General features: G+C 41.7%; 1 protein-coding gene across 9 annotated transcripts in view; it reads right to left on the bottom strand.

Moving 5' to 3' along the window:
- NR6A1 (nuclear receptor subfamily 6 group A member 1) overlaps positions 1-26,384 on the bottom strand; it is a 592,176-nt gene that overhangs the window by 482,001 nt on the left and 83,791 nt on the right. For 6 of the 9 annotated variants that reach the window (XM_068248132.1, XM_068248128.1, XM_068248129.1 and 3 more), the window contains one exon: positions 21,835-21,873. The exons of 2 other annotated variants lie outside the window; for them this stretch is intronic. In XM_068248132.1, coding sequence (XP_068104233.1) covers positions 21,835-21,873 — 39 coding nt within the window. Of the gene's footprint in view, positions 1-21,834; positions 21,874-23,825; positions 23,894-26,384 lie in introns of those variants that run through there. One more of the 9 variants, XM_068248136.1, reaches the window with a different exon arrangement.

The following is a 26,384-nucleotide window of genomic DNA, read 5'->3' as shown; positions in this document are numbered from 1 at the left end:
CAGAAGCTCGAGTGCTGCTGAAAACAGGCGGTTCCATACAGCGCATGCGCGAGACAGTGTGCACATGCATTCGCAGTACAGAGTGGCCCGTCTTCAGGAGCACTTGGACTCCCGAAGACTTCCGAAACCTCAGGCAGCAGCAGAGAGCATTTTCCTACCGATCAAATGGAGACTGCTAATGGGGGGTCAGCGCAGGAACGACGGGACCAGGAGAGGAATGGGAAGACTCTATAGGACCCAGAGCCTTCCCTCTCCTTCGCTAAGTATCTGTTTTTTTTTTTTTGTTTTGTTTAATATGGCTTCAGGCTTCCTTTCAAGATCCGTTGACACCTGAAATGCCTGTCACCCAGAGTCATCGGATGTGACCATTAGGGTGACAGTTCAGGAACCCAACACTATATAGATGCATCACTGTACTGTTACCTAGTGATGTATATGTACAGCACTGGGGTCCCCAAACTGTGCGCCCTAGCGATCACATCCAATCGCTAAAGACTCACAGGCTGGAGATAATGGTCTGCTACATGCACAACTAGTGTTGAGATATGAATATATGGTATGATTTTAACCAGAACAAGCCAAAGAATATATTTTGAGGTTTGTTTTTTTTAAATGTGACACTTGTTATTTAAACATTAGGAAGGGTGAACAATTAAAAAAACATGTATTTGCTGCATTTACACCTATTTTTTCCCTGTAAAATGACTATAATATTGAACAATTCTTGGAAAAAAATATTACTCAAAAAAGCTTGTTATCTTGGAAAAAAAAACAATACATCAATTTGATGGCATAAGTATTACAAAAGTTATTGCTGTATCAATAGCGACACAGCTGAAATGCCAAGATTGTCAGGAACCTTAAAACGTTACTTAAAGAGAATCTGTATTGTTAAAAATCGCTCAAAAGTAAACATACCAGTGCGTTAGGGGACATCTCCTATTACCCTCTGTCACAATTTCGCCGCTCCTCGCCGCATTAAAAGTGGTTAAAAACAGTTTTAAAAAGTTTGTTTGTACACAAACAAAATGGCCACCAAAACAGGAAGTAGGTTGATGTACAGTATGTCCACACATAGAAAATACATCCATACACAAGCAGGCTGTATACAGCATTCCTTTTGAATCTCAAGAGATCATTTGTGTGTTTCTTTCCCCCATGCACTGAAGTTTCAGGCTGCTCTTTTCTTCCTGCAAACAGCTTTGCCCTTGTCTGAATTTCCTCAGAATGTGAAAGCCCAGCCAGCTCAGAGGACGATTTATCCAGCTTGTAAAAGATAAGAGATAAGAGAGAAGCTGCTCTAATCTAAATAATACACAGGCAGTGTGCAGAGAGGGGGCCTGGAAGGGGGAGTACATAGCAGAACCACAACACTGAAGAACTTGGCAGCCTTCCAGACACAGGCCGACAAGTCTGACAGGGGAAAGATACATTGATTTATTACAGAGACTGTGATAGCAGAAAGTGCTGCAGTTAACCAGAACTTGTAGGATGATAAAAAACAGGATGCAATTTTTGTTACGGAGTCTCTTTAAGCCTTAAATAAAAAAAAAAAAAAAAATAAAAAAAAACAATTTTACTCACCTGGGGCTTCTAAAAAGCCCCCTGCAACAGTCCCGTGCCCTCGGAGTCGCTCTCGGATCCTCCGGGACCCCCACCAGATAGTTTTGTTTCGCCGAGAGGCCCAGAGGTCTGGCCACACGTAGTCTTCGCGTTCCTGTCCGCAACAGTGTCCTGTGCAGGACACTATTATAGATGGGAATGTGAAGAAGGAGACGTGTGGCCAGGCCTGCGCAGGTGCAGTGAGCCTGTCGGCCAAAAACGAAACTAGCTGGTGGTGGGGGACAGGACGATCCACGAGTAACTGCGAGGGCACGGGATGGCTGCAGAGGGCTGGTAGAAGCCCCAGGTGAGTAAAACTGATTTTTTATTTAAGGTTTAAGTATCCCTTTAAAGGGTAACCCCCCCCAAGAAAAAAACCTGAAGTGGTTAAGTTTGGCGCAAAAGGTATTGTCGCATCTCAGTAGTACCATAGACTGAGCAACATAATTTGTGGCTTTTTGGGTGAGAGTATTAGTAAGTGGCGCTGGGGTGTTTGTGTTCAGCTACTCGTGAGCATGTGGCTGCTTCAATTGCAACACTTAATTTTTCCACATTCTTTACTGTAAATATTGTACAATTGTTTTCACGTTGTATTCTTGTATAGTCAATGCTGTTTAATGCCCTTTATTGAAACAGAAATGTTGGATTTGAAACATGTTAAAACAGAGCTTCAGTATTTGAATGATTAAGAACTAAGCCCTGTTCTGTATGGGGACATATGCTGCATATCTAGTGTACCCAAGCCACTCTGTTAATTAAAGCAGCTGAGGTCGAAGAGCCAAATCCCTGAGGCCAAAACATTCAGGAATCTGGATAAGCTTCATGCCCATTCAATAGCAGCTTCTATAGGGGATCTGGGGCAAGACTAACCTCAAGGAAATAAAGCACAATGGTGGAAAATGACAGTTTAGTTCTCTGCCTGAGGTCAGAGCTCAAGGTGGAATTAAAAGGCAATGGACATACAGTGAATATCAATTTTCCATTAACCAACCAATACTTTGTATAATATTAGATTCATTATATAAATGAACTATTAAAGTATACTAATAGCAATAATCAGCCAGGTGGTCCCCATACCTTCTCAGAGGGGCTAAATGAGTAATGCATTACACAGAATTATCTGAGACGGACTTAATAATAGTAAGGCAGGGAAAACACTAGTCCTGGCACTTTTACACGTTTTGGGGTGCTCTGTGACCGTTTAATTTTTGGGTTTCCACTTTGCATTGAAATACATTGTAATTAAAAATGCGCACAATGTTGGAAAAAAAAGCAGAAGGTTGTCATTTTTAAATGCGGAAAAAATGTGCAAAACGCAAACGCAAAAAAACTTCTGATTCCCAAGCAGGCCGTTGACTTTGTGGCAAAACATACTTCTGCATTTGGGCCACACATGGTTGCCACGTAGGGCGCATGTGTGACGTCATGCTATATGCCAGTAGTCACATGGGGTCCGAATGCGGAAATAAGGCACGGACACTCAAGCACAGACAGCAGCAGTTAAAGCATAAATGCATGGACACAGGGGGTATGGGCATGGTGCTGACATAAAACATCAGGAGGGACAGAGTCCAGGGGTCTCAGCCATGCCCGTCATAGTACACAGTTACCACCGCACGCCTAATCATGCATGTTGGCCTGAGATTTTTCCACAGTGTGTAAGCAAGCACCAAAAGGAGAGATTTGTATCAGACGTGCTCCGACCCCTATGGTCTTTGCACATCAGACCATATCAGTAGCAAAAGACCAAAACAAGTCAGCACAGTCTTCATTAGAAAATAGCTATTTTATTGATTAAAATGGCATGATGTCAAGCATCTATCAGCGACAGCTCCGCTGTTTCGGGCGTCAAGCCCTTTCTCAAGCCAAGAAGCAAAGTCATCACCCCTGTACAGAAAGTACAGGGGCTCAAAGAAACCACAACGCTGTCCTAGCAAAAAAGCTATGCTTCATATAAATGTACTTTCTTAAAACAGGTATTTTTCAGGTATTCACAATAATTTAGCTTTAAGTGAGCTAGAAGGATGGTGCATCACTGCTAAATATGAACTGAATATGATGAATTGCCACATTCTAAAAGTGCATATACATGTGCAATTGTAGATTTAATCTCTCAAATGACAGATTGAAACAGTGCTGTAGACATAAAAATCGCTAGTGTATGGGCTAGAAACTCATTCTGTTGCTATGGAGAGGGGTAGAGGGACAATGCATGGTGCTCAGTGGAGCGGGAGGTGTAAGGAGGAGAAAAATGCTCTCAGCCTCCGCTCAACTGAGATGGCTTGCACTCCATATCTCTTGGCGACACATTGAGGTCCTTAGCTGGGAACCTTATAGCGTGTATGAGGCTTGAGAGCTGCCGCTTACTTTTTTAAATTAAGAGTCCAAATCCCTTGGAGTAACGCGAACCTGTGAAAACATTATACATGTTGCCATTTTATGAATGCTCCATGTCTAATGTTAATGTAATTTTGACCCAATTACATATACAGCAAGGAGAATGTACTGTCTGTACTGATAACTGGTGCACGACAAAGTACACACTTCAGACTCAAAATATAGTGTCAAATCGGGAGACTGCAAAACTAAACAAATTAATAAAATAGCATTAAGTTGCAAGAACATTTGTGAAGCATGGCTACGTATGTCTTGTAACGATGGGTTCGAATCCCAGCTGGAGCAACATCTCCATGGAGATTGTATGTTCTCGTTGTGTCTGCGTGGGTTACCTCCAGGCACTCCAGTTTCCTTCCACATCCAAAATCATAGGCTTCCCCCTAAAATTGGCCCTAGACTATGATAGACATACAGTGGCTTGCAAAAGTATTTGGCCCTCTTGAAGTTTTCCACATTTTGTCACATTGCTGCGAAAAACATGAATCAATTTTATTGGAATTTCACGTCATAGACCAATACAAAGTGGTGTACATGTGAGAAGTGGAACGAAAATCATACATGATTCCAAACATTTTTTACAAATAAATAACTGCAAAGTGGGGTGTGCGTAATTATTCAGCCCCCTGAGTCAATACTTTGTAGAACCACATTTTGCTGAAATTACAGCTGCCAGTCTTTTATTGGTATATCTCTACCAGCTTTGCACATCTAGAGACTGAAATCCTTGCCCGTTCTTCTTTGCAAAACAGCTCCAGCTCAGTCAGATTAGATAGACAGCGTTTGTGAACAGCAGTTTTCAGATCTTGCCACAGATTCTCGATTGGATTTAGATCTGGACTTTGACTGGGCCATTCTAACACACGGATATGTTTTGTTTTAAACCCTCCATTGTTGCCCTGGCTTTATGTTTAGGGTTGTTGTCCTGCTGGAAGGTGAACCTCCGCCCCAGTCTCAAGTCTTTTGCAGACTCCAAGAGGTTTTCTTCCAAGATTGCCCTGTATTTGGCTCCATCCATCTTCCCATCAACTCTGACCAGCTTCCCTGTCCCTGCTGAAGAGATGCACCCCCCGAGCATGATGCTGCCACCACCATATTTGACAGTGGGGATGGTGTGTTCAGAGTGATGTGCAGTGTTAGTTTTCCGCCACACATAGCGTTTTGAATTTTGGCCAAAAAGTTCCATCTTGGTCTCATCTGACCAGAGCGCCTTCTTCCACATGTTTACTGTGTCCCCCACATGGCTTGTGGCAAACTGCAAACAAGACTTCTTGTGCTTTTCTATTAACAATGGCTTTCTTCTTGCCACTCTTCTATAATGGCCAACTTTGTGCAGTGCACGACTAATAGTTGTCCTATGGACAGATTCCCCCACCTGAGCTGTAGATCTCTGCAGCTCGTCCTGAGTCACCATGGGCCTCTTGACTGCATTTCTGATCAGCGCTCTCCTTGTTTGGCCTGTGAGTTTAGGTGGCTGGCCTTGTCTTGGTAGGTGTACAGTTGTGCAATACTCCTTCCATTTCTGAATGATCGCTTGAACAGTGCTCCGTGGGATGTTCAAGGCTTTGGAAATCTTTTTGTAGCCTAAGCCTGCTTTAAATTTCTCAATAACTTTATCCCTGACCTGTCTGGTGTGTTCTTTGGACTTCATGGTGTTGTTGCTCCCAATATTCTCTTAGACAACCTCTGAGGCCGTCACAGAGCAGCTGTGTTTGTACTGACATTAGATTACACACAGGTGCACTCTATTTAGTCATTAGCACTCATCAGGCAATGTCTGTGGGCAACTGACTGCACTCAGACCAAAGGGGGCTGAATAATTACACACACCCCACTTTGCAGTTATTTATTTGTAAAACATGTTTGGAATCATGTATGATTTTTGTTCCATTTCTCACGTGTACACCACTTTGTATTGGTCTTTTTTACGTGGATTTCCAATAAAATTGATTCATGTTTGTGGCAGGAATGTGACAAAATGTGGAAAACTTCAAGAGGGCCGAATACTTTTGCAAGCCACTGTATGACATTTGTAGGGATTAGATTGTCAACCCCTCTGAGAGGCAGTTAGTGACATGCCTATGTACTCTGTACAGCACTGCCAGAAAATGTTGGTGCTATATAAATACTTTAGTGGTAATACTTATTTTAGAGAGCTAAGGGCTGGCGTAACATTTTATTTCTTTCATCTTCAGTACTAGCAACTAACCATATATGGCCACCATAACACATTTCTTCATAAATCGATGCCTCTCTATAGATTACGAAAATAAAACATATCACTTATGGGAAAGGGCCCTTCCTGTACACTGCCCCATGGCAAAGAAGGCCTTACAGATCTGGGAACTACACAACGGATGTGACATCTTCACTGCATGGATGTTGGCCAGGCAGCCAACAATGACTGTCTTTGAAATGTATTGTTACACTTCATATATCTAGCAAGAAGGGTCATTAGTTCAACCTATTCATCAGCTGGCTTCTACATTGCTGCCTGCATCTTCTAGTAAACACACAAAGATTGTTCTGAGCCTGGAGTAGAGCTTTAACATTTCATTTTGATAATGGATTTTTAAAATGTAGTTTTTAAGGTGATCTCGAGGATGCATTAGATAAAAGTTTACCCCTAGTTATATCAGCAATTGTAATTCATCTGTAAATTAAAGTCAGTGCCTGTTCTCTTGTAGTGTAAATAGCAGGTTTACGCAATCTAAGCAGCAGCAGACTCTCGCATGAATCCTCCATAATATAAAAACATCATCTGTTCTTTAGCAGATCTTAAAATTAGGCAGATATAACCCCTTCCACTTGGCATTATTTACCAAATAAAGCACACACATTCAATTTTGATTGGCTAATTATTGGGTTTTTTTAACCACTCCATGTAGTATGAAGGCCAACATATTTTGAAGAATATGAAGACTGTGTATGTAAACTCTTACACTACATGGAAGTGGTAGAAGTAGTAGGTAAGTAGCAGCCAGGTGCTGCTAATCAAATGTACTTAATTGGACATCAGCAAATATAATAACTTCTATAAAAGAAGAAGTGTGTTAACACAATGCTAAGGAGGAAAGACACCAACAATGATCTTAGTGAAGCAAATGTTCATTCTCATCTATCTACAAACAGTTACAAGGTAATTTCTAAACAATGTTAAATCCATCATTCTACACTGAAAGAGTCTTCACAAGAGGAAAAACTTCAAGAAAGTTGCCAATTTTCCAAAGTTCCAAAGTGAGGACAGCCTCCAAATTCACCCAGAGGTAAAATGCTTAGATAATCTGCAAAAAACCCAAGAGGTATTTCTCAGATTCAACAGACTCGTAGTGGCGACTTCAGGCAGAGATCGGCAATTAATGGAGCCGCCAGCGAGACCGTGAGAAGAGCCGGGACGCCAGGGGACCTCGTGGCCTATGGTAGGCTGGAGAAAGCCCCAGGTTCTGTTTTTTTGTCCCTGCTCTGTGAAATTCATAGGTGTGTCTCAGAACCTGATTGTTGCTCACATCCAAATAATGATATTCTACAGTAAACAGCACACCCCATTCCTAAAAATAGACCATGAAAAAGAATTAGTTTAAATCCACTCTGCAAGTTGTAAACAAAGAAAGTACACTAACAATTACAAAAGCTGTGGCCTGTCGTTGCTTCTAGATACAGTAAGAACAGCTGAAAGCCCTTTTCAGTGAGGATTATGGGTGATTGATAAATCTGTTTCTTTTCACAATAGACAATTTGACAGGTGGCTTAAAAGAAGAGCTAAAAGGAAGAGTTCCTGTGGCTGGGGTGAGCCAGATGTGACTTATGTCAGTCTACTAAAACACGTTATTAGCAGTAATAGCTAACTAGTGGTTAGTTATACATTATTTGAAAGAATGCTGATCACCCTAACGTGACACACATTTAGCTTTATCTTTGTGTAATGCAGATCAACGTGAACTAATGCTTGTCTTCCAATTTTCTGAGCTAACAAATAGGATTTGTCAAAATAAGATTAACAAAAAAAAATTAAGAAAGTGGTGCAAACATCTAATCTACAATGTACAATGATTCTACAATGATTCTACATCTCCCTTCTAGCCATTATTTGCCCAGTGTCCCCCAACCCTGTCCTCAAGGCCCACCAACAGTGCATGTTCTGTGGAAATCCACAGAGGTAATCAGATTTGCTGAGACACTAATTACCTCACCTGTGCATGTTTGTGGTTTTCTGCAAAATGTATCCTGTTGGTGGGCCTTGAGGACAAGGTTGGGAAACAATGCTTTACAGTATTAAAATACAAAATGCAAAAATGTAGACAGTTAAACAGTCTGGATTCAAAAACATAGTAGCTGTGTAATGCTACATACACACGAGGCACGGATGTCTGCAGTTGCATGGAGACAAGCAACAGTTGAAAATCTCCAGCAACGGTTGTATACAAGCGACGATTGTATACAAGCAGCAACAACCTGTCTGCAACATAGTGGAAACTGTTGCTCAGCAACTTCTGTCGCAGGTTCAATGAACTGTCGGACTCACAAGAGTTGCTAGAGACTAGCATACACACGACCGCACCGACTTCAGACTAGTGACGGTTCCTGCAACAGCTGTTGCCGGTGATTGGCCAAGTCAATCACCTGGCGACAGCTCTGATTAGCAACAGCTCCTTGCGTGCGCCTCATACACACGGAGGACCTGTCGCCGCAACATGCGCACGCCATGTGTTTCCAGCAACAGTTGTAGCTTGTGTATATGGGCCATAAGGCTACACACAAACATGATCACACAGCTATACACAGATCAAATTTTCAACCAAGATAGACCCAAATAATAAATAATTTGATTTCTGAAAATGTGCTCAGCGGTCGCAAATCGCCATATATGTTCTATATATGGCGATTTGCAACCGCTGAGCACTTATTCTCCGGCATTTTCTTACAGAGATGTTTTCTCAGTATAGCAATGAAACCCCTTTCAAGCCCCCTGCAAGCAAGGACATTCTCAAAACTAGTTTGATATTTTTTCTGACTGCTGCTTTACAACATTTTTCAACTGTTAAGGTCGCCATACACTGATCGATATGGCCAGGAGATAGATCCCTCTCCAGTCATTATCTGATCAGACAGTGATCTATCTGTTCGGTTCCCTCCACACATTCAATACATCAACCGATTTCAGCAGGAAATCTTGAAAATCCGTGAGCCTGCCTGCCAAGCCCCATTCCCCTCCCCCCACATTGTCTTGGTTCTGCTTCTCCCCGGCAGCTGCTCGGTTTTCTTCACTTCCGTGTCCTGGGAGCATGTGGGATGAAATGCAGAGAACAGACACTAGAGGCACTGTAATCACTAGAGGCCCATAATGTCTATTTCTTTTAAAATACCAGTTGCCTGATCTTTCATGCATCAGTAGTATCTGAATTCCACACCAGAAACAAGCATGCAGCTAATCCAGACAGAAAATCTATGCTGTATGCTTGTTCAGGGGCTATGGATAAACACATTGGGCTTGATTCACAAAGCGGTGCTAACTGTTAGCACGCCTGTGAAAACCCCCTTAGCACGTCTAAACAAGCCTTTTGCGTGCAAAACTTTATGCGCGTAAAACTTTACGTGCGCACTGCACAGAGCGCTCCGCGCGAAGTGCCCATTAAAGCCTATGGGACTTAGCGCGCGCATAGAACTTTGCGCGCGTAAAACTTTGCGCGCAAAACTTTGCATGCGATCTGATTGAGAAATCCGGTGCTAACCTACTTAGCACCCTGGTTAGCACGTCTAAAGACTTTAGACATGCTAAGAACATTAGCACTGCTTTGTGAATCAAGCCCTTTGGAGGTAAAGGATCAGCAGGACTGTCAGACAACTTCCATTGTTTAAAAAAAGATTACATATGTCAGCCTCCATATCCCTCTCACTTCATGCTCAGAGTCACAAGCCAGACCCTGGTAGCTAGACATTCACAATAAGAATTGTACTAAATATAAAACTACTAAACACAAAGTGAATTTTAGGTTTCATTAGTCAGTGAATTACTTTTCACTTTTATGTTAACTCCTATTATGTTTCATCCCTAGTTCTCATTGTGAGAAGACCTGCACATAGTATAGGAAAAAATGTTATTGAAGATTTTGTATATAAAGTACAGACAATAAAAGCCTAGCCATCGCCATTAGTTACAATAGGGGCCCACAATCAAGGCGAACATTACATAGGTACTGAGTAGGATGTCAATCAAAAAATAATAATTACACAGAACAATAGTGATAACTTGCAGTAACGACAACTTGTACAGTAATGAAAGCATCATTAATAACACTTATATGGATTTGAGTGTTCACAGATACACATCTGCCATGCTCATATTAATGTCTAAGTTTGGAATAACCGAGCTGGCGTCATCCACACATGTCCCCGACACTTTGTCAAATTTTACGGGTTGACGCTGAACTTGATACGTTAGCTTGCACGATGGAATATTTTGATTTACTAAAGAAAGGAAATCCTCCAATGAAGGAACACGCGTCAGTTTCCATTTAAATAGTATACACTTTCTGGCACAAAAGAAGGCAATCCTCAAAAAGATTTTTTTATGTGTACTACAAGTTTATCTTGACTTCTACACACATCCACACAACTGCAATTCAGAGATCTCCCCTTAATCCTTGTACACACTTGCATCTTGGAAAACAATGTTTGGAGCAGGAGTCAAACAGTATGTTTCTAGGATAATACCCCCCAACTTTTCCAGTTAAAATATAGACTTTGGGATATACTCGCCATATAAGACTACTACCCCTCTTCCAACACACACCAAATAAAAATTAAAAAAACATCATATACGGGTGCTATGTATGAACAGATACTGGTGCTGTACTGTATGTGGTACCCAGTATATAACAACATACAGGCAATTGACTGGTTGGATTGGTCAACTCTCCCTCTCCCTAGGCGGATTGGTTAGCTCTGTCTTCAAGCGGATTGGTCAGCTCTCCCTGTCTCCGTTTATCAGAGCAGTATGGAAGAATAGATCACGCTGTACCCATAAAACACGCCTTTCACCCGTCTGGCCCGCCCTTGTATACCATTTACCTCTTTCTCTTCCTCTCAGATCTTGCACATGCGCGTCTGTGCCGCTTCACTACTGTCCTCAGGAGCGAGCTCTGAGAGGCATGAGCGGTGAGCTCCCCCCCCCCCCCCCAGCACATGCGGCGACCACCAAATCTCCAGCACCCAGTAATTAATCAGCAGCATGTCGCATACACGCATCACGTATCAACATTACGTATCACCCTGCATTAATGACACCTGGCATATAAGATGCCAGAAAATACAGCTTAAGACTGCCACCCATAATGGATCTGTAAAAATTGTTTCAGGCAACAAGTTGTGTACCTGTAGGTAGCTTTTGAAATGTGGGAACCTGATCTTTGCAGAGCACCAAGAACCGAACTAAAACGAGAAAAGTCCAGGAGCCAATAGTGTGGAAATCTAAACACAAGTAGATAATTGTAAAATAAAAAGTAAATCCACTCACAAGGTTGCAAGGGATGCAACCACCAGACTACAGAGGAAAACCAGCCTACATTCTGGTATGGGTCCCTGGATCCTTGGAACACAAATGGTCGCATTCCTGGTTATAATTTTTGAGGTAAACAACAAAAAAGTACATTGATAGACTCTGAGCAAGGTGGATAGAAATGAACTACTGGGTGGAGGAGCCCAAAACGGTTCTCCCCCCCCCAAAAAAAAAGAACAAACAGAATATAAGAATAGAGAAACAGAGTGGTAATATCAGCTCACCTCTCTCAGAGGACACACACTGGATATATACTGTGAAGCATATCAAATGTGTTACTCAAAAACACAAGGATTTCTGTTTCTGTGCATTCATTTTTTGTGAAAACAGTTTTGGGCACCTCCACCCAGTAGTTAATTTGTGTAAATAGCTTGCTTAAAAGGCAAATTTCTAAACAGAGAAGTAGATCCCTTTCAGAAACAATCCCTATTCAGAGAATAAGGTTGGATTGACACTACAGCCAAATCACAGACGATCAACAGCAGATCCAATGTGCTATCCATTATTAAGGATATGTCATAGAAAGAATAGGCCTGGACCAACTACGTGATTTTCCCGATGATCATTTTTACCATCTTGCAATGTGGGTACAAATGCGCGATCACATGAATGACGTTTAGCAACGCGCGGAGATAATGACCGTCCCGGTGGATCAGATCTTTCAGATCCCCAACGACTTTGCGCAAAGCACCATGATCGCTTGACGCCACGATCACGCCCTTCATGTAACGTTGTGCATGCCCGCTGGCAGGTAGATGGATCGGGGAACGTCGTTGAGGGACCCTGCTGGATCAATCTCTGTGTCGCTATGGTGAGTATTCAGCTTAAGACAGGTCTTTGTTTCATCTGATGTCTAGAAATCTTGTGCAAGTGAGGACTTTGCATTCCATTACTATAAAGGTTCCCATTAACGGTACAATTTTTCTTCAGTTTAGATCTTTCGACGCGATATGAACGATCAAAACTAATCGGAAGGCAATTATCGACTGTTCTCATTAACGGAATGATTTACGTAGGTTTTACATTCCAATTCAATCATAAAATCCAACTCTCGGATCAATTTTTTTTCCTTTTCCAATCGACCAAAGAATCATTCCACATCGATTTGCGCCACACACAGTGCAGCTTTCTATACAATCAAATTTCTATATAATCAAATCATAAAAATTGCATCGAAAGCTTGAATCTCAAGGAAAAATTGTACCGTTAATGGGCAAAATCACAACAGACTTGTGAAGGGATACTAGGATCTGGTGACATGTCCATTTATAAGTTGTGGAAACCAGTCCGCTGCCGTGTGTAATGTGATGTGTGAACAAAGCATAAAACATTTCACAAAGCCAGGATGACAAACAGATTATCTACAGGGAATAGCCAAATACTGTCAATCTCAAGACACTGGAGATCAAAGACCTAACTGACGTAGGCCGAACGCGGCCCTCCTTGACATGTTTTGCGGCCCTCAAAAGCATCCCATGTCCATCATTCTAGGCAGCAAATGAAAAACAACACATTGCCTTCCCTTCCAAAGGAGGGAAATTGAAACATTGTCAATTTGAGCCGGGATGCAGCAATAAGGGCCGGTTCACTCTTGTTTTAAAAATGTATCAGTGGGATACGTTTTTAAAGCTCTGCAGAAACAGTGGAAGCGGATCCTATGTTAGAAATAGGACCCGCTCCCACTAGTGCAGAAAAACGGATCGCACACTGATCCGTTTTGCACAGAAAAAAAAAGGTAATGAAAACATTGTGGAGAGTCCAGATTTGACACTTTTTCCCGGACTGGACGGGAAAACATGTCCAATGCAAGTGTGGGTGTCCGTAGAAAATTTTCATGGGGGGGGCAAAAGGGGGGGTGAGAAGTGGGCCGAAAATTGGGAGGAAGGTGTGCACAAATGGAGTTATGTTGTGCAGCGCGCTGAAAAATGGGTGTGGTCATGGACCAGAATGTGGGTGGGGTCACGGGTGGACACAAATTTACATGAACTTAGCAATGGTGGGACAGTAGATTAGGACAGCAGTGGCGAACCTTTTGGAGGCCAAGTGCCCAAACTGCAACCAAAAGTCACTTATCAAAGTGCCAACAGCAATTTAAACTAAATACAAACATTTTAACTCATACATGAACATGATGGAAAATCCAAGTTGAAATAAAAACTGTAAAGATAAACAATTTCATCCATCCTACTCCTGATAAAAGTATTCATTTTTTTAGAACCTCCCAGTTCTATTTTTGGTTTTAAAAAGCTAAAAAAGTAGGTTTACTACTATTGTCTCATATGATGATGATTCAGCAACCATGAGGCCCCAACAAGACAAATTCAGCAGTCACGAGGCACATAAATAGACAGCATTTCACATCAATAGGCAGAATGCCCCCCTAATATGGTAGACACCTCTTCACCTGGCTTCTGAATTCTCCTATACTGGCTGCTGTGCCTGGCTGGCCTGGTAATACTGTTTTTGGCTGGATTGGGGATAATGTGTGGGCTGAAAGGCCTGGCGGCGATGCTGTGACCGGGCTGGTGGTGATGTGGCTGTGCTTGGCCGGTTGAAGTAAATGCTGGCCCTGACTGGTGGTGATGCTTTGGCCTTTTTGACAGTGATTCTGGGCTGGTTGGCTGGTGGTGATGCAGGGCTGGCTAGCCTGGATAGTTACGTAGTGACATGTGCCCCCTAGTTTAGGTAGCGCTAGGAGCCTCCCAGTTTAGGTAGTGACAGTAAATGAAAAAAACAGAGGCACCAATAGAATAAAAATGATGCCAATTAAAAACAATTAAAATGTGGGTGGCAATGGTGGACTTGCCTACCCTATAAAAAGCCAAAGACCACTTTGTATGGTAAAATAAATTTAATCAATTTAGCACTCCAAGTAAAAAACAGTTCGTTTGCAACGCGTTTCACTGGACAAAAGCCTGCTTCCTCAGGCAAAACACATACAAGCAGGAGCAACCAGGCAGTGATCAGTAATGCTGCATGGAGCGCATTTGCGATTAATCGAAATTGCAACCGTCGCAGTGTTAATGTATCCATAGGGATACATTGTAGCAGGACTTTGCTGATCGCCGGCGTTAAGCAAAGCGCTGAAGAATCGCCCGAGTGTGCACCAGCCCTTAGCGTTTATTTGAAAGGGAAAGAAAAATATTCTAGAGCTCTTCTTTAATTATTTACACAGCCCTAATGATTAAGTGATCTCCGTAGCCTTGGGCCTATTGAACAGCAGAAGGATTACAGCATTGTGGAGTTACAGAATAACAAATATTGTCATTCAGCAGAAAACTGTTTTCTACGTCTACAGATGATGTTTCAAATACAAATCTTTGTGTTGGCTCCTCCATTTTTTTTTTAAAGTTTAAATACAATGAAAGGATTTATTTGCTTACGTTTATCAAGGCTTACATTGAAAATAAACAGATTTCAGTTTCAATCTTTTGCAGATACACTGTATTTTCTTTTCGGAGAAAATGAATGCATCTAATAAAATACCCTGTGCCATGTTCAATTCAATTAAATGATTACATGAAACTGTGAATTATATGATTAGATTATAACTGAAGCCCTGCCAGACACAATGATGATCAAATGTCTAAAAATGATGACTAAAATATTAAACCAATCAATGTAAAGGTCTACATGGTTTTATCTGCCTGCTATTGTCCAGATAAATAACAGAATTTGGACACGGTTAGTAGCAGGGAAAAAAAAAAAAAAAGAAAGGGGGAGAAAAAAGCACATGCTTATATCACATTAGGGAAACGAAACAATTAGAATGATTGTTTTAGTACTGAGTAGAAGTTTGTATATACAGTGTTTTGTACATTTTAATAAATGGATGTCACTAAACATGAGAAGGATTTGAAATTAAGGCCAATACTTCCTTTATCTTTCTTCTTTACAGCAGATGTCAAACACACAGTGCTCAGAAATAAGGAGAAGTGTACACAAATCAATAAGCTACCCTCTTCACTTATTTCCAAAATGACTAGTCAAGACAAATTAGATTGGGAGATCACACTGGTGCAAAGTCAACCTCCAATTAGGTTTCTCTTCAACATCTGCTGCCAGGTCAGGCTAGGAGCGCACACAGCATAGCCTCTGACCTCCAACCCTCTCTTCCGTAGTGAAAACTATCTGAGGAACCATTAAAGTTTCTCTCACTTTTTGTCACTTTATCTGTGTGCTATATTTAATATAAAAGGTGCTGATAAAATACAGTAGCAAGAAAAACAAAATAAATCCAGATGAAGGTTAACAAAACATTTTAACCAATCAAAAGCATGGTGGTCTTCCATACATTAATTTTGTATCTTATGTCAATGATCAACTGAACACAAGTGAAATAAATACAAGCAACTTGCATCAATTTGCCCCATTTCCTAAGGGGATTATGCTATTAATTTTATAAATTCATATCACTGTGTTCTATGGGTTTTATTTATATGTACCTGTTACAAGCCTGAATAGAGGAACTGGGATTGATCACAGTTTGCAGCAACACAGACAATGAGGCAGGGAAATACTGTGCAAAAAAGTGTTTATTACAAATCGTGCATACAACAATATCATGCAAATTTAATGCAATTGCATGCATAACAAACTATGTACAAACAATCATATATACAATGATGCAAACACCACATGCATACACACCATACAAGCAGAGCAAACCTATCTATCTACAGTATCTATCTATCTATCTACAGTATCTATCTATCTATCTATCTAACTCTATGTAGGATATACAGTATACACAGGATAAATATATACAACCAATTGCAGTACAAGGAGGCAGGCAGAAATCACGGTCAGAACATAGCATATATTCGGCAACAAATCAATCACAGTACAAAGGAGCAGGCAGGAATCAAGGTCCGACAGAATATAGTTTCGGCAACAGAATAACAGACACAGAAATGCAAGGATCACCAGAGAACCAGGATTGTCCAGATAGCCAGGTCTGTGAGCACAAAGTTCTGGCAAAGGTTGCTCCATGCAGGGCTCTTATATAAGGAGGACACACCTGCTGCATGACTGAAATGCAAAGTCCATACAGAGCAAACTTTGCAGTGGCAGAGCTGTTTCCAGACAGCATAGAGCCACCTAATGGTGGAACAGTGAAAGTTCAGGACACGTAAAGTCCCCAGAGCCACCTGCTGGTGGAATACTGGAAGTTCATCAAAGTTTAGGTCCATGCTGCCACCAGCAGGCTGAAAGTGGCATGACCAGATTCCTAACTGCACCTATAACAATACAACTGAAGTAAAAGGGAAGTGCCTGTCATGAACTGCCAGTTGGAATCCCTATCACTTGAGCAACTTCTCACCATTCTCCCCAGGTCTCTTTGCACAGGTCTTCACAAACCTGCCTCTTCGATTCAAGACAAACACTATGGTCCTTTTTCAACATGGTTTATAAATTAAAGAGAACCCGAGGTGGGTTTGAAGAATATTATCTGCATACAGAGGCTGGATCTGCCTATACAGCCCAGACTCTGTTGCTATCCCAAACCCCCCTAAGGTCCCCCTGCACTCTGCAATCCCTCATAAATCAGAGCCACGCTGCTGACAAACAGCATGTCAGAGCTGGCTGTGTAACTCTATAGTGTCAGTCTGCTGCCTCCCCGCCTCCTGCAGATCTCCAGTCCCCGGCTGCATCCCTTCCCTCCCTGCTGATTGGAGGGAAGGGACGGGGGCAGGGACCGGAGCTATGCAGGAGGCGGGGGAGCAGCTGAGACTGACACTACAGATGTAAACACAGCCTCACAGCATGGCTGTGATTTATGAGGGATTGCAGAGTGCAGGGGGACCTTAGTGAGGGTTGGGATAGCAACAGAGGATGGGCTGTATAGGCAGATCCAGCCTCTGTATGCAGATAACATTCTTTAAACACACCTCGGGTTCTCTTTAAAGAGACTCCGTAACAAAAATTGCATCCTGTTTTTTATCATCCTACGAGTTCCAAAAGCTATCTGGCTTACTGCAGCACTTTCTACTATCACAGTCTCTGTAATAAATCAATGTATTTTCCCCTGTCAGACTTGTCGGCCTGTGTCTGGAAGGCTGCCAAGTTCTTCAGTGTTGTGGTTCTGCTATGAACTCCCCCTTCCAGGCCCCTCTATGCACACTGCCTGTGTGTTATTTAGATTAGAGCAGCTTCTCTCTTCTCTCTTATCTTTTACAAGCTGGATAAATCGTCCTCTGAGCTGGCTGGGCTTTCACATACGGAGGAATTACAGACAAGGGCAAAGCTGTTTGCAGGAAGAAATGAGCAGCCTGAAACTTCAGTGGAAGATAGCTGCAGGGGGAAAGAAACACACAAATGATCTCTTGAGATTAAAAAGGAAGGCTGTATACAGCCTGCTTGTGTATGGATTTATTTTCTATGTGTGGACATACTGTACATCAACCTACTTCCTGTTTTGGTGGCCATTTTGTTTGTTTATAAACAAACTTTTTAAAACTGTTTTTAACCACTTTTAATGTGGCGGGGAGCGGTGAAATTGTGACAGAGGGTAATAGGAGATGTCCCCTAACGCACTGGTATGTTTACTTTTGTGCGATTTTAACAATACAGATTCTCTTTAAAGAGGAGCTGTTAGGTATAAGGTCTCAGAGAAAATAAACACATATATCAGTAGCTAAAGATTGGCTGTACTTACATTACATATGCATTTCACTGTCCACGTTTGGATTTCACAGAATTTGTATATAGTATATGCAGAGATAGATGCTCCTGACAGCTCATGGCAGGCTCCATGTTTTTCTGTCAAATGTGTCGTCATGTCCTGCCTGGTTCCTGATCACAGATAAGCTCCTACTTGAACAACACAGTGTGCAGTGAATATTAATGAGCCATGTGGCTAGGAACAATAGCTGACTCCTGCAGAGTACTCTGCCCCGAGATTTATCAGTGCTACACAGCTAGACTGATTACAAGCTTCTGTAACGTCTCATTAGCAGCCGAGGGGAGGGCCCCAGAATGCTTTGCAGTTTAGCTGCGGCTTGCGTCTTTATGGGTCTATAACAGACTTGCTGATAAGCACACATCAAAGGTAACTGAAATTTTTATCTTCACTAATGGCTTTTGGGCTTCCTTCTAAACTGTTTAACACAGGAGAACAGAGTTTAAATTAGCTTCTGCAGCCTGACAGTTACTCTTTAAGGGCAGCTGAAAAATGCACAGAGGTGTGAAAGTGTGCTCAGCTCATAAGCTACTTATACAAAATGGATAAAACTTGGCTATGGCTGCCAAAAAAGACAGCATCGAGCAAAATCTACAGTGTGTATAGGATCCCCCAATGTCACCTTAAGGTCTGACATAATCTCTGGCAAAGTCAGTCTCTCCCAGTGCATTATTCTCTTACCAACTCCCACCCAACTTGTGACATATCTGTACAGATATTCGTCCTGAATTGTCACCTGAGGGATCAAGTCTCATGGGTGAAAGTGCGGTGCTCAAGGAAATGGGTTAGAAAAGGGGGATAATACTCATTAATTGCTGTCATTTAAAGATCCAGCATGTATTTTCAGCTGAGATGGTCCAGAATGGCCACCTCCGCTAGGTTTAATCTAGAAGGGTTCACAAAAGAGAAAAACAGTGTGCCAGGACAAGCAAGAAAACAGGTGTTTCCCGCAGCAACCAGACAGATGTCTTGCTTCATTTGAACAATGAAACCCGATTAGCTGATTAGAGGAAAACCCCATTTTTACTCCACTTTTGATAAAATCGATATTTTCAGTGTCACAAACGCACTGAATAGTTGAAAAGCAGCATGTATATTATTGACTGATAAACAAGTAAAAATATGTAATTTGTTTCTTTGCAGCACATAAACACTACAGGTACTCTTTAATATCAAATCCACAGTACATCACATGGAAAGTAGACACAGTAAATTGAGTAAATGCAATTCAGGTTTGAACGGCTGGATGTGCGAATGCAGTAATGTTATTTTATCCAACCCAGACTGCCAGACAAGCTTCTGCATGGTCTAGAATTCTATAAGTTTAAACCACAGCCCTGTCTATATGGCTTTACATTGATTCACACATAATTGTTACACATAATTATTCTGAAGAGATTCTGTAATTGTCTTAAAAGTGTAGCAGACAATTTCTATGGGCTGCTTTCTAACACCAAACTATAGCTTGCATAGCTCCTGAAAAATCAGGTCAGAAATTACCTGGATAATCTATACTTTTGCTCACATGTGCCCTTTGAGGAGAGCTAGGAGTCTAAAATGGCTTCACCTCCCTTTATCTAATCAAAAGCTCCCAAATAGGTTGAGCAAAAAAGCCAGCAAACCTGAGGGAGGAAATGGAAAACAGGGGCATTTTTGTGATTGAATACAATGATATTATGGAAAAGTCCTTAGGATGGTTTATTTCTGCAACTGCGAGCTATTCAATTAGTGGCAAGAAAAAGGTGTACAGAAAAAAGTGGAGCGGTCTAAAGACTTTTCAGGGGAATCAGAAAGTGAGCAGTAATCTGGTGTTAGTCATGGAGGAGATCTGGAAATAATAATGAAGTCCTGATCCCTGCATGAGCGCGAGGCTTTAGGGATGTGGCATCGGAGTTGGAGTCAGAATTGTGGAATCGGGGCAATTTTGGGTACCTGGTCGGTGGTTTCATAAACTGAGTCGTCGCAGTTGGATTCGGAAGATTTCTGTACCGACTCCACAGCCCTGCGAGGCTTTAGTCATTATAGAAATGTTTTAAGCAACTTTTGTCATTTTGTAAAAAAAGGGGAATTTAAAGTGAACCTCCAGACTAAAAATCGACGCAGCACTGAAAAGGCCTGGTGTTTCTTTAACAGTTTCACAGCATTAGAACTTTGTTTCTCTTATACAAGCCTCATTTTAAGCTGCACAGAAAAAAACTGCCCGGGCTTTTTTCCCCTGATGCTGTGCAAAGCATAATGGGATTTCTGATGTTGTTGCTCTCATTCTGCTGTTTTGGTGCAAATTTTTTTTTTTCCTTACATTTTGAAATTGACATTTGAAGCCTAGCGTGTGCAGCTGGGAGGGGTTATCAGGACACAGGACAGTTGGAACTGTGTCTTATGCTCCCTGTCACTTCCTTTCAACCAAAAAGCTGGCTTCCCCCATGACAAAGATGGCAGTCCCCATGAATCACAAACATTTGCCTGTTCTTTTAAAACAGGGTGTGTAAGAGATTATATTACCTATCTATTCTACTTAACATAACTAATGTAACTTGATGACAGTATGTTCGTTTAGGCTGAAGTTCCCCTTTAAGGTGACTTCAGTCATTGGTTTGGGAATGATGCCAATACTGAGAGCACTTGATGCATTTTCCTGTCCGATCGGTGGGATTCAGTTGATTATTTCTGACATGTCCGTTCTGTTTCCGATTGAGAAACGGGACGATTTTTCAAAGTTATCGGAACATCGATCCTTTTATCGATTGGGAGCAGTCTGGACATGTACATATGCTACGACTTCTTGTCCGATCAACCATTGATTGGATGGGAAATTGCATCGTGTGTTCTCAGGAAAAGATAATTCAATACAACTAAGCTTACCACAGAAAAGAGAAAATTGGACATACTTCTTAAGTGTGCAAATCAACATAACCATCATCACAAAGAAACAGCAGCAATCAATCTGGAAAAACACACCTCAGCTGAAGGACTGATGAGTAGAGACACATTGCTGGCTATAGAAATGACCTAAAGGCCCGTAACCATTAGGCAATTTCTATGACGATTTTTCCAACAACTGATTTTTCGAGTGAACAGCAATCGTTTACATGATCTAGTGATTACGCTAACATCTGGCGACATGCATCAATATTGACCGTTACGGCGGATCAGATCTTTAAGATCCCCACGACTCCATGTAAAGTACTGCAATGGCTTGACTTCCCGTTTGCGCACGGCGTGTGCCATGGTGTGCACTTGCCGGCAGGAAGATGGTCGGGGGACGTTGCTGGGATAAATCTTCCTGCGTCGTCAGGTGAGTATTCAGCTTAACAGCCCTGAAGAGTATTTTGTCAAGCTATCCTATAAATATGGATGCTCAGCTCAGCAGACATTTATTCCAACAGTGAAAGCGTTCCAGCCGGTGGCCATCCGCTCAATCACTGACTCATACAGGATGAAATGCCTGTATCAGGACATTCTCTATTCATGTCAAATGCCCTCATTATGTAAGTTATGTCTTCAGTTTATAAAAATCTGCCTAAAATTTGCAAAATGTACAGAGATTGAACCTATAAGGATCATAGAGTGTGAATTGTAATAAAATGCTGCATCAACTTACCTGCTTGTTCATTTTCCCCAGGGATGTCCTTGTAAAACCCTACAAAAAAGATGGAAAACTATATTAATACATAACTAGAATCAGGGCAGGTTCATGCAGGTACCATGGAAACCAGCCAGGACAACAGGAATCAGGTTATGTATTTCGTGTGCCCATTTCTGACTGCATTCTGCTGCCTTAGCTGCAACAACACTGTTCGCACAAACCAGCGGCTGGCCCACAGACCACACACAAAGAGGCCAGAGCATCCAGTGGGCGAGCACCGTGGTCAAGGTCGGACATTTTTAAAATCGGGTAAAGGGAGACACTTGGCTTCTCACATTTGAGTGCAAATTAAAATGATAAAAAGCTTTTAATAACATTAAATAAGTTTCATAGCTGATCAAAGCTGTTAAATGCTGGCTTTTAATGGATAATTTCCATTAAAAAAAACATGTATGGGTTTTTTTTTCAGTAAAATATAATTATAGTGGCAATTCATTACTGTGGAAATGTTTTATTTTAATATATTCTCACGTTTAATTAATTCCTTTGAAAAGATAGGTGAAGTTTGAAAACAATCAAGTCAAATTTCACCTTTGCAAGTGTTTTGGATCAACTAGTTGACACTTTGTGCCTAGAATATTGAGCCTTTTCACAATGTTAAAATTTTCTGAGATTTTGATTTTATAAGCTGTAAGCAATAATCATCAAAATTATAACAAAGGCTTGAAATATCTTGCTTTACATGTAATGAGTCTATTTCATATATTACCGGTAGTTTCAGCTATCAAGTTGAATTATTGACATAAATTAAAGCGGACCCAAACCAAACATTTTTTTTAATTGAATATATTTTGTTGCACCACTCTGACACATACAAAGATAAACACTCCTTCAAGCCTATAAGCATTTCAGTGCATGCTTTTCACCCTTCTCTTTTCATAACTAGGGTTATACAAGTGGCAGCCATTACTTCTGAACTTAGTAGGAGGTTTTAGATCATGGGTGTGTTTGTCATCAGCTACCTTCCCTCACAGGGGCATCTATGTCAAATCTCACACAAGCTGAGATAACCTCCCCTGTGACATCATCAGTAGTAGCCTGTGTTTTGTTTTTGTTTATCTCCTCCACCAGTCTGCCGGATTCTGTCCCGGCAATATGAAAGGAAGGGAGGGGCTCCTCCAATAAAATGTAAAATATTTTATATTTGTCATCATGCAGCAGAAAAAAGGCTGCTATTCATTATTATAATTTAGAAAATAAATTAAAAATACAAGATTTCAGAAATAAAATCTGAGTCCACTTTAACTTTTGCTCAACATTCTTATTTATCGAACTTAACTTGTAGATAAAGGGTCAGAAACAACCAGCCACATCCTGGGCAGAATATGATGACATCCCACTGACTGCAGCTGCGGCAGCATAGCATGCTTCGGGAGCATTATCTGCAACTCTTTGGCTTCATAAATCAAGCATCTTATTTCTATTACCTAGGTACATGTGAGGCCTCTTGCACACTGCAAGCGATTCCGATTCAGATTCCGCTTTTCAATCGGTTTTTACATCCAATTCCAATTTGCAGCTTGCTCCCTGCACACTGCAAATCGGAATCGGAATCGGATGTTAAAAAACTATTAAAGAGCGGAATGGGGGGGGGGGGGGGGGGGGCGTGGCCGGCCATGGAGCTGTGAAGAAGCTTGTCTCTCCAGCTCTCCCTTCACCTCGCTTAATCTGGCATTATCCTGCTACCTAAACCAGCTCGCCCGTCCTCAGTCTGGTCCCAGAGACTGAGGGAGTCACGGAGAACAGAAGGGATGGCGGAAAAAGGGTCTGGAAAGGCATTCAGCCCAGCGGAGAAGCTTGCACACTTCGCCCACAGCAGCAGCCAAAATGGCACCGGTAGCATGGAGGACAGTACAGAGAAGGCTGACGCCGCAGCCATAGCCAGCAACAGTGCGGAAAACCAGCCGACATCCGCATCAACAGTCCACTCTCCGGGTAAGACTCACCCTACATATGCCCCACTGCCCAAGAGGGATAAGAGCAAGGGAAATAAAGTGGGCCAAGGCACTGTGTCTGAGCCAGTGAGTGAGGAAGGCATGGAGGTGGAAGAACAGGCAGCAGAGGAGCCGTCCAGGGCGGAGATCATGGCGGCTATAAAATGCTTGCAAGCCTCAGTTACAGTACAGCTGGATTCAATTCAAGCATATCTTTCATTTGTAAAACATGAACTATCTAAAGTAAAGGATCGTACTACTGAAGCAGAACGTAGAATCAGTGATCTTGAGGACTCAGTAGCACCTATGCAGCAAGATATGCGCAGGGTAACAAAGTCATCAGATTCTAACACTGCTAAGCTTGATGATCTGGAAAACAGGGCCCGCAGATGTAATTTAAGGCTGGTAGGGGTCCCTGAGAAAGCTGAGGGGGAGCATCCGGAGATATTTTTTGAAAATTGGTTTAAAGAAGTACTGCCTGACATGACAGTCTCTGCAGCTTACGTCATAGAGAGAGCTCACAGAGTCCCAGGAGGCCCACCTAAACCTGGAGCTTCCCCACGTCCTATTGTTATGAAGCTTCCTAACTACAGGGACAAAGTGGATATTCTTCGTGAAGCTAGAAACCCGCAGGATCTGTTTATAAATGGTGTAAAGGTCGCAATTTATCAAGACTTCTCACTGAAAATACAGAAAAAAAGAGCTGCGTTTATCCACGTTAAAAAGAGGCTGCGCGATAACCAGCTACAATACAGTATGCTGTTCCCGGTCAAGCTGAAAGTTATGCATAATAATAAAGCACATTTCTTCTTTACTGCGGAGGAGGTCTCTCAATGGCTGGATGACAAAGGTTTTGCTGCATAAGCTGAAATAGTTGCCTTTTCCTTTTTCTTGGCTTTTTTTCTTCAATTGGGTCCCTGTGACTGTCATACAGTATTCTGCCCAGTTCAATTTGCACTGCCGTTTGTACTTATTTTCTTTTCTCCAGTTTATCCTGGATATTTGAAAGTGATAACTTTGAAGTTAATATTCTGTGTTATACCATCAATATCACAGTTATGCCAATTTAAGATCCAAGTATCCAGGAGAACTGAACTATATCAATAGCTTAATATTTTGGCCCTTTAAGGAGAGTTGAATGTGGCACATATACTGTGATTTGAAAGCAGCCACTCAGTCTGGTGTCTCATGGACAATAACACATGCTCTAATTTGTCATTAAATTTACATAATATATAAGCCTTATTATAGTTGGTGGAAATATGCTCTGTATAAGATAATATTTGTTATGGCAGGCTCCACAGGGCTCAGTACTCTAGTTCATATATAGTTGCATTTTATTTGTTTAAAAGATGTTCATTATTTTATGCTCACAGGCTTAAAGTGCTGAAGTTTAAAGCTTACATGAATATATGATTATTTCTAGATGCATACAGATTTAACACTTAGAGATGCAGGTTTCTCTGAATCTATAGCTTATAGTGGGACAGTTGTTCATACTTTAACACTGGTGTTATGATTATCCTACTTAGAGAGGGTGGGGGAGGGCTGGCCACAATATTCACCCAATCTAAGTAAGTTCGGGGAATTAAACTTCCTGAAGTTAGGGTCAGGGAGTGGGGTGGGTTAGGGGTTGGTAAAGGGGGCAGGAGGGGATACAGAAGGACCTTGTATAACTCTAGAAAGCTTTATGATGACTGAGGATAATCTGCGTATAATATCCTGGAATACCAGAGGTCTCTACAACGTTATTAAACGTAGACTGGTGTTTGACTACCTAAAGAAATTAGACCCCCATGTTATATGCTTACAGGAAACTCACCTGACAGGAGAGAGAGTACTTTCCCTTAAAAAGCCTTGGGTCTCTAGCTACCATGTTTCCCATTTCTCAACCTTCTCAAGAGGAACAGCGGTACTAATAAGTAAAACATTTTCGGACACTATAAGTGATGTTCAGGTTGATACAGCGGGGAGATACACTATAGTAACACTTTGTGTAGAAGGCAGAAAACTAATGGTGGTATCCTTATACATTCCCCCACCTTTGTCTGCCTCTGTCCTTGATGCTTTATCTGCTAAACTTCGCGATCACCTAGATAATCCAATTATAGTTACAGGAGATTTCAACGCAGTTATTGACCCGCAGAAAGATAAATTAAACAAAGGCTTACGTTCCTTTCCAGCATTAATTGACTGGATGAAGAGATTTGAACTGTCGGATATATGGAGATGGCGTTTTCCTGATAAATCAGATTTCTCTTGTTACTCGGATCAGTTTAAATCCATGTCACGTATTGATATGTGTATGGAGACTAGAGACCTACTTCCATTAATTGAGGAGATCAAATACATGCCACATGGCATCTCTGACCATTCCCCGATGCTATGCGACATTAGATGCTTTACAACAAAACAAAGCAGTATATGGAGAAAGGGACCATGGTGGCTGGAAGACCAAAACGTTTTAACTCCCTGCTTGGAAACCATGGAGAGGTACTGGGATGAAAATCTGGGAACAGCAGACATGAATATATGCTGGGACGCTGAGAAAGCAGTGCTGAGAGGCGCCTT

This window comes from Hyperolius riggenbachi, chromosome 8 (genome assembly GCF_040937935.1).
Source record: "Hyperolius riggenbachi isolate aHypRig1 chromosome 8, aHypRig1.pri, whole genome shotgun sequence".
Taxonomy (NCBI): Eukaryota; Metazoa; Chordata; class Amphibia; order Anura; family Hyperoliidae; genus Hyperolius; species Hyperolius riggenbachi.
Note: the sequence above shows the minus strand (reverse complement) of the source record. Positions and strands in the feature narration are given on the sequence as shown.